We start from the raw sequence: 15121 nt of genomic DNA, 5'->3' as shown, positions 1-15121 counted from the left end.
TGAGAAACTATAATATTTTTCTTCAAAGCAATTTATTATTTTCCACTATTTGTGCTCCTTATACTGCACATTAAATTGAAACTGTTTTGTTCAGGTTTTTACAGAAGCAGGTTGGTATTACTTTAAAACGTTCCTAGTTGTATTTTACTTCTTAAAATTAATCCCCAGCCTCCCACTATCCTTCATTTCTTTACAAGAGTTTGACTAGGAACTTTTTATATGGGTGCTCAATCTAGGATGTTGAACTTGAGGGGGGATGAATATCTTATAGGCTGAAAATATTTCCATTAATGCTCCAGCATTTCATGTCTTTGGCCAAACCCTCAACAAGATATAATTAATAATAATCACAGATGTACACTCACTCCTTTATGGTTGTTAAGGGTAGCCAGTCACTGAACTGAGATTGATTGGCAGCTGACTCATCAGAAAATTATTTAAAGCAATGCTGAAAATATAATGTCACTACAAATATTAAGACTCTTTATTGTCATTCATTGCCTTATCTGCATTTCTATAGTAGCTTTCTGGTGTGGGTATCACTGTTCATGTTCTATTCATGCTTATTTTTCTAGTTTTCCTTTAACATCGGCATGTTTTATAACAGTTAGTACAGTAATACCTTGCTAATACCTCCTCCTTTCTATATCAAAACAAACAGGGGTTCAAGTTTTTATTCTATTAGACTGAGAAATTGTCTCGATTATGAGGTTAGAGTTCATCTCTCCCCCGAATGTAGGTTTCAGACTCTAACCACATCAACTTCACTTCTTTGGAAGTCCACAGCATATTTTCCCCAATCTCTCTACTCATTGCAGTCATACAGTATATCATTCCTCTGGTCACTATTCTACATTTCAGTATATTTGCTGCTTGGCTTTTACACTTTCTCTCAAGCTACACACCAGCTCTCATTATAGGTGACTTAAACATTCCCTTTGACAACACTGCTTTAGGTACCTCTAAACTCCTCTCACTAACAACTTTATTTGGTCTCTTTCAGTTGACTGACTCACCTATTCACAGTTAAGGTGATACACTTGATTGTATGATCTACCACTCCTGCCACTTGTCCAATCTCACTAACTCTCCCTTCCCCCATCTGACCATCATTTACTTTCCTTTCTAGATAACACTTTCAACAGTTCTATCCCTCGTACAGAAATCATTCGATCCACAATAACTATCAACAGTAGCAGCAGATCATGTCTCATAATAACAACCTCTCCTGTCCACATATGGCAGATCCTCTCTACAATGATGCTTTCAACAGCCATTGATACCCTTGCTTCATCCACCACCCATCACAATTGACCATCTAAACCCCAACCCTGGTACACTAGCTTAGCTCATATGTAAGAAGATTCAATGGAGAAAGTCACAAACTGACTTTGTCAACGTTCATGCTGTCCTGCTAAATCAAGCTCTATCAATAGCAACAACTGTACTTCTCTATTTAATCTCCTCTCTATCCTCTAAACCACAATAAACTTTTCCTTTGCCACATTAAAATATTTCTTGTGCCCTCCAGCACATCCTTCACCCATTACTGTAACTGACCAAGACCTTGCTCATTTCTTGCAAAGGAGAATTAAACTCTTGCCCCCCTCCAAGCTCCTCCAAGATCTGTAGTGCCAGTTTGCAGAAGAGGATCAGAAGAAGTAGATGGTGCCTTTGAACTCCATTGCTCAACTCTGAGGATTTATAGTAAGTCAGCAGACAGGAAGACTTCTGAAAAGAATAGATGCTGCAGAGAAGGAGCTTGGGGGGGGGGCAGATGAGGGAACAGTGGAGGGGCAGATGAGGGAGCAGTGGAGGGGCCAAAGGTTTAGTTCTCTCTTAAGGGCAAAATTACCATTAACCATTTGATGACAATCTTAAATGAACTTGCAGTACAGTCCTTTCACCCCTGCAGCAATAGATAGTTAGCACACTTTTAGGGGCAGATTTACAAAGCTCGAGTGAAGGATTCGAATTAAAAAACTTCGAATTTCGAAGTGTTTTTTGGGCTACTTCGACCATCGAATGGGCTACTTCGACCTTCGACTACTACTTCGACTTCGAATCGAACGATTCGAACTAAAAATCGTTCGACTATTCGACCATTCGATAGTCGAAGTACTGTCTCTTTAAGAAAAACTTCGACCCCCTACTTCGGCAGCTAAAAGCTACCGAAGTCAATGTTAGCCTATGGGGAAGGTCCCCATAGGCTTGCCTGTGATTTTTTGATCGAAGGATATTCCTTCGATCGTTGTATTAAAATCCTTCGAATCGTTCGATTCGAAGGATTTAATCGTTCGATCGAACGAATAATCCTTCGATCGTTCGATCGCAGGATTTGCGCTAAATCATTCGACTTCGATATTCGAAGTCGAACGATTTTAGTTCCTGGTCGAATATCGAGGGTTAATTAACCCTCGATATTCGACCCTTCTTAAATCTGCCCCCTAGTCTGTTCAAGCCTCATAACCGGCAAACAAACTACATTATCAACCCCTTACAATCTGGCTTCTGCCCAACAAAATCAGCAGATCAACAGATACTGCACTCACCAAAGTAACCAAATATCTTCCATACTCATCTTTCACAATCTCTCCATGACCCTTGCCGTGGCTGACCACCAACTCCTCCTAAACATTCGTACTCGGTTGGAATGCATGACACTGCTTTTTCTTAGTTTAAATCTTATCTATCTGACCATTCCTTTAAAGATGTCTTCTCTAACTCTACCTCCACCTTTTTCCTCTCTCTGTTGGAGTTTCCCAAGTCTCTGTCTTAGACCCTCTGCAATTCTCACTCTATACTACTTCTCTAGTAAAACGTATTCAGTGATTTGGACTTCTGTACCAAAATTTAAGATGACACCCAACTGTACCTGTCTTCTTCTGATTTCTTTCCTTCTGTCCTTTCCCAAGATACATACTGCCTTTCTGCTATCTCCTCCTGGATGTCACAGCACCACCTAAAACTGAATCATTCTAAAATGGAATTCATGATATTTCCTCCAACAGCTTCACTTATACTGTACCTCACATTCTAAATCTAAGTTTCACTTACATTCAATAACATCACATTACAATCAACCACACAAGCACACTGAGTAGGAAATCTTAGGCTCCCATCTGTCTTTTACACCACACATCCAAACACTTATTCAGTCTTTTATTGTTTTCCATCTTGACTACTACAACTTTCTCCTTGCAAGTATTCCAACACATTGCTTTTCACAAATTCATTCTGTTCTAAACGCTGCTAGACTCATTCACCTATCCCACCTCACCCCTATGTATATCTTTTAACTGGATCCCAATCTTTTCTTCAAATTACTAACATTCACATTCAATGCCTTTAACAATGAAACCCTTCCTTTTATTTCAGCTCTGATGGCAAAATACACTCTGCATCAAGCTATCAGACTCTCCACTTTCTTCCAAGCAATGAATTCCAGGCACACATAGGGGCAGATTTACTAAAGGGCGAAGTGGCTAAAAATAGCGACTTTTCGCCAGCGCTGCCACCCGCAGGGACATCGCTGATTTACGGACGCTTCTCCACAAATTCGTTAAAATGCAGATTTTACTAAACGTTACCTATTTTGCCAGAGTTGCCTTTGCCACATCAGACCAGGCGAAGTGCTTTAAAGTAGATAGATCTTCCTCAATCTTCTGTCACTTACATTATATTTTGTGAGCCAAAAATGCGTCCAAAAAACGCTGGCGTCTTTTCCTTTTTTCAACCTGATTGCCTGCAAAAGACCTAACAAACTTTTTTTGAGTAACCGGGTTTCCCCTTACTTTTGCTAACATATGGAACATTAATTTTACAGTGGGCACATGTGTAGGGCATTAGAATAACTCTATTGTCTTTATTAAGGTTCCTTGGACATGTGTTTTTAAAAGTGTAATTTGTAAGTATATACACCAACATTTAACATAAAGACGTCCATACAACTTTAAATTTCCCACCCTATGCAAATTGACCTGAGTGCAAGATCCCTAGCGAAGTTTCACTAGGCAGAAATGAATGCTAGTGTATCTTCACTATCAAATGCTCACATTGCCAAAGTAACGCTAACAAAAAGTTGCCAGTGTTGGCCCAAGTTGGCTTATTCCAATAAATTAATGTCCCAAGCTTTTTAAAGACCCCTAGTTCCTTCCACTGCACTCTGAGTTTATAGAATGACTTAAGCAAAATATAAATATGTACCTCTGCAAAGATAAACTTCACAGACATTTTTCTGGCTTCTACATGTGATACAGGGGCACATTTACTAAAGTGTGAATTTCCTACATGTCCATGGTGAATTTTCTCTTGGTGTGTATTTTCTGTGAAAATTCGCCGGTATATTTTCCTCATACAATTGTAGTGGTGAAAATTCTCTAGAGAATTTTCACCATTAAAAATGAATTAGTTTGAAGTGACAATGTAGATAAAGAGATTCAAAAGTCACTGCTCTGTCTTTAAAATGGTGGTTCTCCAACCTGAGCCTCTAGAAATTTCTCTTGTTGAAAATTTGTTCTTGTGCGTAAATTGGAGAATATTCACTGGAGAAATTTCATCTGGCGAAGATCTGTGAATTTACGTCATTGCAAAGAAAATCTTCACTACTGCACAGGGAATATATGGTTTTACTCCATATTTTCACTTTCACCCTTTAGTAAATATGCCCCATTGAAAGCAACTCAAATTGGGAAACCTCTGTGCTTAGATGTGATGCAATTATTTTTTTCTGTAATATTAGGAATAACTAAATAAACAAAATACATGAACATATAAAAGTATACTTTCTTGAAAACTTTTTTTTTCAGTTTATTAAAACAGTTGTGATTTTTAAAAATCATTGGAACAAAGTGATTTTCATTTGTGAGCATCCTTCCATCACCAAAAACAATTATGATTATTCTATTTGTTTTTTTCTTAAATATGGTAGAATTCAAGAACAAAAAGTTTTGTCTCATTTTGTTTCTATGAGCAAACTCAAAAATTTAAAAATCAGTCTCATTTGGCCAAACCTGTTGGGTGAATGTGAAAATAGTGGGGTAAATCAGAAAATAGTTTTAAAAAATGACACATTATTAGTTTTATTACTGCATGCCTGTATATTCATATGTTTGATCATAACTGTTATAGGTGTTCTCCTCAAAAAGCAAAGAAGATTGCGTTAAATTTTGTACCTGTTCTTGCTTGGCTTCCTGCTTACCAATTTAAGGAATGGTTCCTAAGTGATATAATTTCTGGAGTCACCACAGGACTTGTGGCCGTGCTTCAAGGTGATAAGATTTTTTTTTGCTATATCATTTCTAATAGCATAGGTGTGAATGGGAATTAATAGAAGGTGTGTGAGCTCTAAGGGGTAAATTTACCCTTACTGTTTGGGTAGCCTTTAGAGTTAGTGTTTATGTACTAGCCCTATTATGTTTTATATTTGCTACCCCTTCTTATCTATCCTTTGAATGTAGAATGCATTTTAATACAATCACTGTATAGACTCTGCAAAGAGCTTTTGTGAAATTATTATATGTTCTGCTGTATTAAAATGATAGAGCTGACACTTTTAACAGTGTGGGTGCTGAGCTGATACTCCACAGGTAGATATGTACAATCTAAATATGTGTACTGTGTCACAGTAAACCCCATAAAAGGATCTGACTTTGACACCAACCTATGGCTAGGGTACACAGGATCCTGGACTAACTGTATCTTTCATAGCACTGGACATCACTGACACTATCCAATCTCCTCCTGAGTTGGTGTGCAATTTAAGTTGCTTATGCAACTGTAGAGCCCATTTTAAGCAAATAATTCTAATTTTGAAAATGGATTTCCTTTTTCTCTATTATAGTAATAAAGCAGGACCTTTTACTTGATCCTAACTAAGCTGTATGGATCCATAATAATGTTATTGGGTTTTTTCCTGTTTAAATGTTTTTTAGCAATCTTAAAGGAATTCTGTCATGATTTTTATGATGTATTTTTTATTTCTAAATTACACTGCTTACACTGCAAATAATTCACTCTACAATATAAAATGTCATTCCTGAACCAGCAAGTGTATATTTTTTATTTGTAATATTGGTGTGTAGGCAGCCATCTCCGGTCATTTTGCCTGGTTATGTGCTTTCAGAAAGAGCCAGCACGTTAGGATGCTTGTTTTTTCCATGACAGTATCCCTTAAAGGTATAGTGACAATATTATGCAAAGATCTGTTGTCCAGAAAACCCCAGTTTCCAAGAATTCTGGATAATAGATCCAATACCTATATTTGCATTTGGGATTGCAAGTGGGAGACATTATTTTTCAACATATGAAACTCTGTGGAAATGTGTTTCTAGTACACAGAGACATAGGCCTTATGGTCCACCTAGGGAAGCTTCACTAACATACACATATCTCATGTGTCTCAGCTTTCTAAAAATGTAATGCACTACTAACCACACAATAGCCTTTCATTTTTTTCAATTTAACGATGCCATGACACTTTTTGTTTTCATTATTCAAAAGCCAATGGGATTTGTGTTTTAGGACTACATTAATTATATGAACTGTTATAGATCTGCTAATCTTGGATTGTAACCCTTTACAAAATAACATATTGCGGGTAAGGCTTCCATGGATTTTCTTTTATAATTACCTATTACCTACATACTACCAGTTCCACAATAAATTCAAAATGAAAGTATCAAAAGAGATCAAATTAGAATTGTTTCTGAGGCATTGGCATTTATAATAATTAGATGGACCAAGTGCATTTATTCTGTTTTATTATCTCTCAGTATAAACCTTTTTATTTTTCTTATTAATACATTTTTTGGGCATAACTTACATAAGGAAATCACTTGATATTTTATAGGTTTAGCATATGCACTGCTTGCAAATGTAGCACCAGGATATGGACTATATACATCATTTTTCCCAGTAGTGGTCTATTTCTTCTTTGGCTCTTCCAGACATGTATCAGCAGGTAAACTTCTTAATACTATTTGTCACTGAATCGTTGGAATTCTTTGGCCTGAAAAAATAAAATTTTCAGTCAGTTGTGTGTTTTTAAAACCTGAATTACAGTTATAAAATGGGTTATATGTGCTTGTAAAATAAAGTTTTTTATGTATTAGATTTTACTTTTTGTGTGTATCACATTGCTTTTGTGTGTATTCAGTAAATTACACTATGGGGATGATCTAGTATTAAATATATTTTGAGGGTACCAATGCAGACCATCTGCGTATCATAAAAAAGATCATTTCTTTTTACTGTTAAAACATTTTTTTTTCAGACAAGAGTACAACTAAGTACTGACACCCACTGAAATTGATGTGTTTGACTGCTCAAATCAGTCAAATACATTATGATGACTTTACACATTTATCTGCTTTGATAAATGTATTCATTTGTTAACCTGTCAGAAAAATGTTCCTATTAAATCATTAAACTGAAAAAAAAATCTGCTGTGAATCTTTCCAAAATCCTCCATTTAACTGTCCTGCCCCTAAATTATTGTTTGAACATATGCATATTTATAATAACCATTAAATAAACAAAATATTGTGTTCACTTTAGGTCCTTTTCCAGTCGTGAGTCTCATGGTGGGCTCAGTTGTGGCTAGTGTTGTCCCTGGTGACACCACAGGCTTTTCAAATTCTACCAATGCCACTAATGAAGCATTGATAGAGCATCAAAGAATGATTGTAGCATCATCTTTATGCTTCCTTGTTGGCATTATACAGGTGAGTATATCCTGCTTAGATAGAATGCTATTATTTGTAAATGCTTTATAATTACAACTGGGTATTATTTTTTCAATGTTTCTTTTTTTTAGTTGGCTTTGGGACTTCTGCAAGTTGGTTTTATAGTCATATATTTGTCGGACTCATTAATTAATGGATTCACTACTGCTGCTGCTATTGAAGTGGTGGTGTCACAGCTTAAATATATGTTTGGAATTAAAATTCCTTCATTTAGTGGGCCACTATCCATATTTTATGTAAGTATCTATTTTAATTTGTACATGTTCGAAAATGTAAATGAAAATAATATATACATTTAACTTTTAAAAATGTTGCACCAAACACTATGGTTATTTACTTATCCAAGGGCTGCAAGTGCTAAAGGAGCAAGAAACCCCTTAGTGCTCATTTTACTAACACTTGTGTCCTGAGGAAAGCTGCACTGTGCACTTAGTGCTGTATTGAATGGCGCTCAAATTAGGGGGCTGGTAGGGGTGATGTCTATGTGCTTTGCCCCCCCCCTTAGAAATATAGTCCTAAAGCTTCCAACTGTATTAGTTGGGGAAGGAGCAGATCTCTGCACTCCAAAATGGAGTGGAAAGACCTGCTATAAATTCCAGATGAAGACAGTGTGCACAGTGATCAAAAAAAAGAAAGAATACAAAACTTTGAGTGTTACAAGGCATAATGAAAGCAAGAACAAATGGAACAGACTTTATTAATGCACGTGACAACAAGAGTGCACACAGCATGCAGTTCATTTAAGTGGACACAACAGATGCATCAGTAAAGATTTAAAGTGAGGAGGGGGAGCACTTTCCAATGTGATGAGACGAATGGTGTACAGGGTCAATGAAAATATCAAAAAAATGACCCAACCAATACTGACTAACCAATACTGACTAACCAATATTTGCCCTAAAATAAGTATAACTGTTATTGAGCTGATAGATTAAAAAGAGAATTATGTCCATAGAAATAATTGATAGAATATATGGCCAGGCAGGTGTCTAAAGCACATGTAGCAAACTACTTGGCAACAAAGATGTGGGTCTTGGCGGTTAGGCAGGGCAAACTATCAACGTTTCCAAATTAAAACAAGTTCTGACCCCTGCCTAACTGTTACTAAAATATTTTGTGCACAATCTTTTAGTAACAGTGAGGCAGGGCCTGTACATTCTACATCTGGGAAGATACTCTGAGTGGTCAATGGGAGCTGTGTTGTGTGGAGGGTAAGGGGAACATTGACTACTTTGACAGGTTATATTTTATTTAGGCAACATATAGGTCGGTCAGTACGACTGAATGGGGAGGTGCATTTCTAATAGGTCATTCTTTTTTCTACTTTGTATGATAAATTACATATATGCCTACCACACAGAGGATTTTTTTAATATGAAATATTCTGAAATGAAAAGAGTGTAATGTATTCTAACTATTTCTCTCTTTTTTTCAGTCTCTAGAGAGCATATTTTCTCAGATAACCTCAACCAATATCCCTGATCTTCTTATAGGCATTATCATTATGGTTCTTGTCTACATTGTGAAAGAACTCAATGTTAAATATAAGTCAAAACTGCCTGTTCCAATTCCTATTGAAATAATACTGGTAAGTACTGCATTGCCCTCAACATGCTATTCATTGCTTGAGTTACCCAGAAACATGTAAACCACAGTACAGTACAGAGTACAGAATTTTCCCACATGGTAATTGTATGTAATGTAACTAGCAATAACTGATTACCTAATCACTGTCTGCAACAGTTGGTTTGCCTTTGGGGATGCCACATCACATCATAGCTTACTGTAATATTGCCTTAAACAAGATACATCTATATTTAACAGCTTATTTGATAAAGACATTTTTAATGCTGGTACCATGCATTAACCCAAACAGTTTAAAACTGTACTTCTATAGCATTCAGTTAATCTAACAACAGGTCATAGTGTACAACAAAATGTTTATATGTGTGATTAGCATACTTTGTATGTTCTCTTTTTTCACAATAGATGAAATGCATAAATACATTTCTCATAACATATATTACTTTGCAGCCTTTTTGAATTTTCAGTATAAACACTAGTGGGTAATGTAATAAAAACAGTGCATGTTACTGATCTATTATAGCAGTCAATCAGCAGTTAGCATTTACATCTGATTGGCTCCTGTGTGCTACTAGACCTGTTACCCCTTTTATTATATTGCCTTGACTGGATTATCAAAATGTTATTTTAGTGATGTGCAATACACCCAAGAGATAACACAGCCATTTGGATACTTCATTGTTCTTACTGCACCAGACCAGTTAAATCTAGCTGCTGAGAAGTTAGAAAAGCAGAGAAAGTAGAAAAGCAAACTTTGCATATATTTAACATTCACACTACCCATCATTTCTACTACTTTCTAAATAAATGCTCAGTTTTCTTACCAATGTAGCCCTAATGATTTTTATCTGCACTATAACCTAATACTCAATCTCATACTACAGTAGAATCATAATAACAAAGACCATACACTTTAATACAGCAATTTAGCTCTGACCGCTTGGATTACATGGAGTATATGTCTAACGTTTATTATAGGGATAACACACATGTATGTAACATGTAACAAATTCTCTTATTTTACGCAGCCTTCTTGGGGCTGTACTTGACAAAAGTACGAGGGATACCTACCAAAATATTGTTTGGGATGCACATTTAATAGCAATCAAGTTTTAGTAGTATACAGGAACCAGAACAGGAGCCAGAACACCACAGTATTGTCATAATGAACATCACAACACCCACCTGGCAATGTTTGTCGTGCCCAGTCCTGTCCCAAACCCCTCCCTACTCTTCTACTCTTCCAACCCCTCTTATAATCGGCAATTAAAAACAGTCAAATTTCTATAGAATTCAGTGGGAATTTTTTTAAGATAGCTCTTCAAGCAACTTTATTTTAATTAATTTTTTTCAGTCAAGATTTTCAGTTCAGAAGAATAAATGTGACTACTATTCTGTGTGACTATATATATATAACACAGTAATTGATACATATACCCCTTAGAGTAAACGTTCCTACCAGCAGCATATCACAGAGGCACAGTAAACTACCCACACAGCTTTAACCCAGTGATGTCTCAATTTGAAGACTATATATATATTTTTAGGTTAGTTTACATGGAGTCTTGATGTCCTATTATCAAAAACCTCTGTTTTCATTTATAGACAATCATTGCAGCTGGTCTGTCATATGGATTCAACTTTAAAGACAGATACAATGTAACTACCGTAGGTACAATCCAAAAAGGGTAAGAGCTCAGTTTTAACTTTTTTAAATAGCTCTTTTACATTCTGAATGTGTAATTAAGATTGCAGTTATCAACAAACACAAAAATGCATTTTGCACTGGTGCTTTGTATTCTGCTCTTAATCATATTTCATATGTATCCAATATTATGCATTTTTTAAAAGCTTAGAGCTCTTCAATCCTGATTAAATCAAATGATCAATTCAGATGTCACAAAAGTCTCTTTCCAGTAAGCAGTATCCACATTATATTCTCCACAATGCATATATTGCAGTTGTATTAGTATTACTTCTAATATGTTATTCTTTATTTAAAACCAGAGCCATCTCAGTGCTTTTTTGTCCTTTCTAGATGGGGTTCCTATCTATAAAGTGTATGAGAATCCCCCCATTTTGCTCTTAGTATATCAGATCTAGGCCACCAGTGTGGAATATATTAGTATGATACTACTAAAGTACATAATGTGTATTGGTGGTTGTTTATTCTGACACTCATATTATTATTTTTACACAGATTCCAACCTCCTTTGGCCCCAAGTTTACAAGTATTTCAAACCACAATAGCTAATGCATTTTCTATTGCTATAGTAGGATTTGCAGTTGCATTCTCTGTTGCCAAGGTATATTCCATCAAGCACAACTATAATGTAGATGGTAACCAGGTAAGACATATGTGTGTTAACTAAGTGACGTAATTAGAACAGGCTCTGTTAAAAGATTTATGATCATTAGCTCATGGCTCAAATTAATAAAGTTTTTTTCTGTATATTATATTTTAATACATCATCCTCACTGTAAATAATATATTATGATGTATCAGTTTCTGAGTATTTTGAAGGGGAAGACATTGGGTGTTAGTCACTTTATTGTATATCATTGAAAACACTTAAAGAAATCAGGTTTGATACCTGTCTTCCCTACAGTTTCTATATGCTAATCTGCATGTGTAATCTGCATGCTAATCCACAATCTGCCTTTTTGAAAAGAACCATGGATTTCATAGCATGAGGTTTAAAGATAATTTACAAGGGCAGGCAAAGCCACCAAATATATGGAACCGGGAGCAGCCAGCTAGTGTTGTGAGTTGACCCAAAAGTAAAGACAATCAGTAAACATGAGAATAGTCATAGAATAGGTAGAAATTTACAAGACTGGCCAAGATAACAGTTTGCAACAAATAATCATGACTGCAATACAGGCAAACATAAGCAATTAACAATGAGCAAGTGTGATGCAAACTGAGGTATTCCGAAACAATTTGCAAATTACTATTTTTTAATTGGCTTTGAATTAACTTTTGTTCTATGGCTCTCTAGTTAGGAATCTAAAGTGTTTATTTGCTGTAACTCAACTTATCTACACTTAACAATGAATAAAAGATAAAGATGGGAAGGGAGAGGGCCTTTGTAGAAAAATATATTAAAAATTATAAACAATATTAATAACAATCTAAAATAAATTTCAGGGCAAAATGAAACAATAAATAGGCAAATGAAAACAAAATCATAAAAGCATGCTTGAAGTTCATTTTAATTCTATCTGTAAGGAAAACTAACCTGTTTCTTTCATAACTATTTCAGCCAATACGTTACTATACATATTTTTCCAATTATTTTATACAGGAGCTAATAGCATTTGGGTTAAGCAATATTGTATGTGGCTCATTCAGAGGATTTGCGGCTAGCACATCATTATCAAGGTCATCAGTACAAGAAAGCACAGGAGGCAAAACTCAGGTAGCATGGTATTTTTGTTACGGGAAGACACACATCATCATTTTAGTTATTGCCCCTGAACTTGGAGTGCTGCTAGAATTACAAATAACATTACACATTACATGTAAAGGAATTAAGCATAAAACAAAGGGGAGGTATTGTAATAATAGGTGTATAGTTATACTTTTATGGGGTGTGTTGAATGAATTATTTGTGTTTTTAAAATTTATAGTCAAATTATGTGCTTTTATGTATTTCCTGCTACCCATGCAAACACATTTGCTTTCATTCTGGGAAAACAAATAAAACAAATTTTTTGTTTTCCTTTCAACTCAGATTATAGTGTTAGGATTAGAATTAGTGATGGGCGAATTTACGGCGAATTAATGAATAAATTCGCGAAACGCCCGCGAAAATTCGCGGTAAAAATTCGCCGGCGTCAAATTTTTTTTTTCGAAAAACGGACGCCGGCGTCAAAAACGGGCGCCGGCGTCGAAAAAACGGGCGCCGGCGTCAAAAACGAGACGCCGGCGCCGTTTCGCGAATTTTTTGCCGTTTTGCGAAATTCGCAAATTTTTCGGCGAAGCGAAACGGCGCAAATTCGCCCATCACTAATTAGAATCAGATCAGTAGTCTCAAAATACTTATAGGTAAGATAAATGATATATTGTGGCTTTAGAAAAAAGGGTGCTTGTATGAAGGCCTTCCTGAAGCATATACCAATCATTCCATTGGATTTAGTCAGTTCACACTCATTTGCATGATAATTAGTCAATTTGTTGGCCTCCAGATATAAGAATTTAGGAGGGTCAAACATAAGGAAAGTGCATCACATAATCCAAAATTGGGAAACAATTGTCAAATTATTGTTTTACCATGGAATGCATGATGTCAAACAGCTTAAAGGTGGCCATGCACTGGGTGGCTTTACAGTTATCCAGCCAATAGACTCATGGGCCAAGCTAGATATTGCACAATTAGACCATCTTATATGTGTCTTCATTTTCTTTCAGTGTTGTAGTCATTTATCTAAAGGTAGCCAGTACATAAAAGATTTTCCCATTTAAAAAGAACAACTGTGATTCAATAGGATTGCAGAGTTGTCTTTTTTTTCATGAATCTCGAAATATTTGTGATTTTCCTATATTTCTAAAAATGCAAGATTTATTAAGGTCAAAAACCATGAAAATCTCTAAGGCGAAACTTTGCCAAGTAAAAGTTGTTGAGGTGCTATAGAAGTCAGTGGGAGATGCGCTGATCCTATTGGACCATTTTTAATCCAATTAGAATTTTAGAGGTTTTAGGATTATCTTTTGCTACAAAGTGTCTGAAAAAACTTGAATTTTTAGATGTTTTCAGGTTTTTTTTTGCATTGTTCTTTTCTAGTTCATACTTTTTATAATCTGCACTTTTAAAATGACAATTGTTGTTTCAAAAACCTCTAAAATCACAAAAAACTGACACTTAATAAATAAGCATTGTTATGTTAGTATGTATGTTTGTGTTGGATAAAATAATTCTATCCCAAACCAATATCAGTTTTATGAACTATTATTTCTGATATATGACACTTTCATGGTTATTATTACAGGTTGCTGGAATTATATCAGGAATAATCGTTTTGATTGTTACATTGGCTGTTGGATATCTTCTGGAGCCATTGCCTAAGGTATTTGTACACATAAACTGCAGCATTTAAATAATTCTCCATTTAGAATTACTAACCTTATTGGTGGTACAGATCATCACTGCTTTAGAACAGTAGCATCACTGGACTTGTACAGTAATTTGAAAAAATAAGGTTTGGTATATGTTATCTGATATGACTAGAAAGATATGAATCCTAGCATTTTCCATGACGTATTGTTTGAATAAGATTTTTTTTGTTTACTAGTGATTAGCAAGCAAGCTGTATTTCGCTTTGGTGAAATTATGGAAAACCTAAAACTGCTAATTTTTGATATTGCATTGGAGTTATTGGTTTGGCAAAATTACATTAAGCATGCATGTACATTGTTCTACATTTTTTAGAGAAGCTCCTTTTTACTATGATACAACTGTTCTTGATAGAAAAAGATGGCTCCCATGTTGCAAATTTCTTAAAAAATCATTGCTGGAGAGCTCCTGTACCCCCCGCCCACCCCAAAGACTTATGTGGAAGACAAGGGGGGATAAAAACATCTTGAACATGGCAAATTTTTGCCGCAATTTCGGTGGCGAAGTACAGAAGTATAGTCCTGTGCGGGTCCATTTTTTGGAACCCGTACCTGCAACCCGGACACACATTCTTACCTTCTGGGACCCGCTACCCGACCCGCAAGTACCTTATCCGCAACCCGGACCCGCGACCCGCTGACCATCAAGAATCAGGAAGTGCTGTCATTGTAAACT

At 35.7% G+C, this 15121-nt stretch overlaps 1 protein-coding gene across 1 annotated transcript in view; it reads left to right on the top strand.

The window, feature by feature from the left end:
• slc26a3.2.S (solute carrier family 26 member 3 S homeolog) overlaps positions 1-15121 on the top strand; it is a 49098-nt gene that overhangs the window by 10037 nt on the left and 23940 nt on the right. Inside the window, exons 3-11 of the mRNA XM_018254587.2 lie at positions 5131-5270; positions 6851-6961; positions 7558-7724; positions 7817-7981; positions 9181-9333; positions 10935-11017; positions 11530-11677; positions 12638-12751; positions 14322-14399. Of these exons, the coding sequence (XP_018110076.2) occupies positions 5131-5270; positions 6851-6961; positions 7558-7724; positions 7817-7981; positions 9181-9333; positions 10935-11017; positions 11530-11677; positions 12638-12751; positions 14322-14399 (1159 nt within the window). The remainder of the gene's footprint in view (positions 1-5130; positions 5271-6850; positions 6962-7557; positions 7725-7816; positions 7982-9180; positions 9334-10934; positions 11018-11529; positions 11678-12637; positions 12752-14321; positions 14400-15121) is intronic.

Source organism: Xenopus laevis, chromosome 3S (assembly GCF_017654675.1).
Source record: "Xenopus laevis strain J_2021 chromosome 3S, Xenopus_laevis_v10.1, whole genome shotgun sequence".
Taxonomy (NCBI): domain Eukaryota; kingdom Metazoa; phylum Chordata; class Amphibia; order Anura; family Pipidae; genus Xenopus; species Xenopus laevis.
The sequence above is the reverse complement of the archived record's forward strand: the minus strand, read 5'-3'. Positions and strand labels throughout refer to the sequence as shown.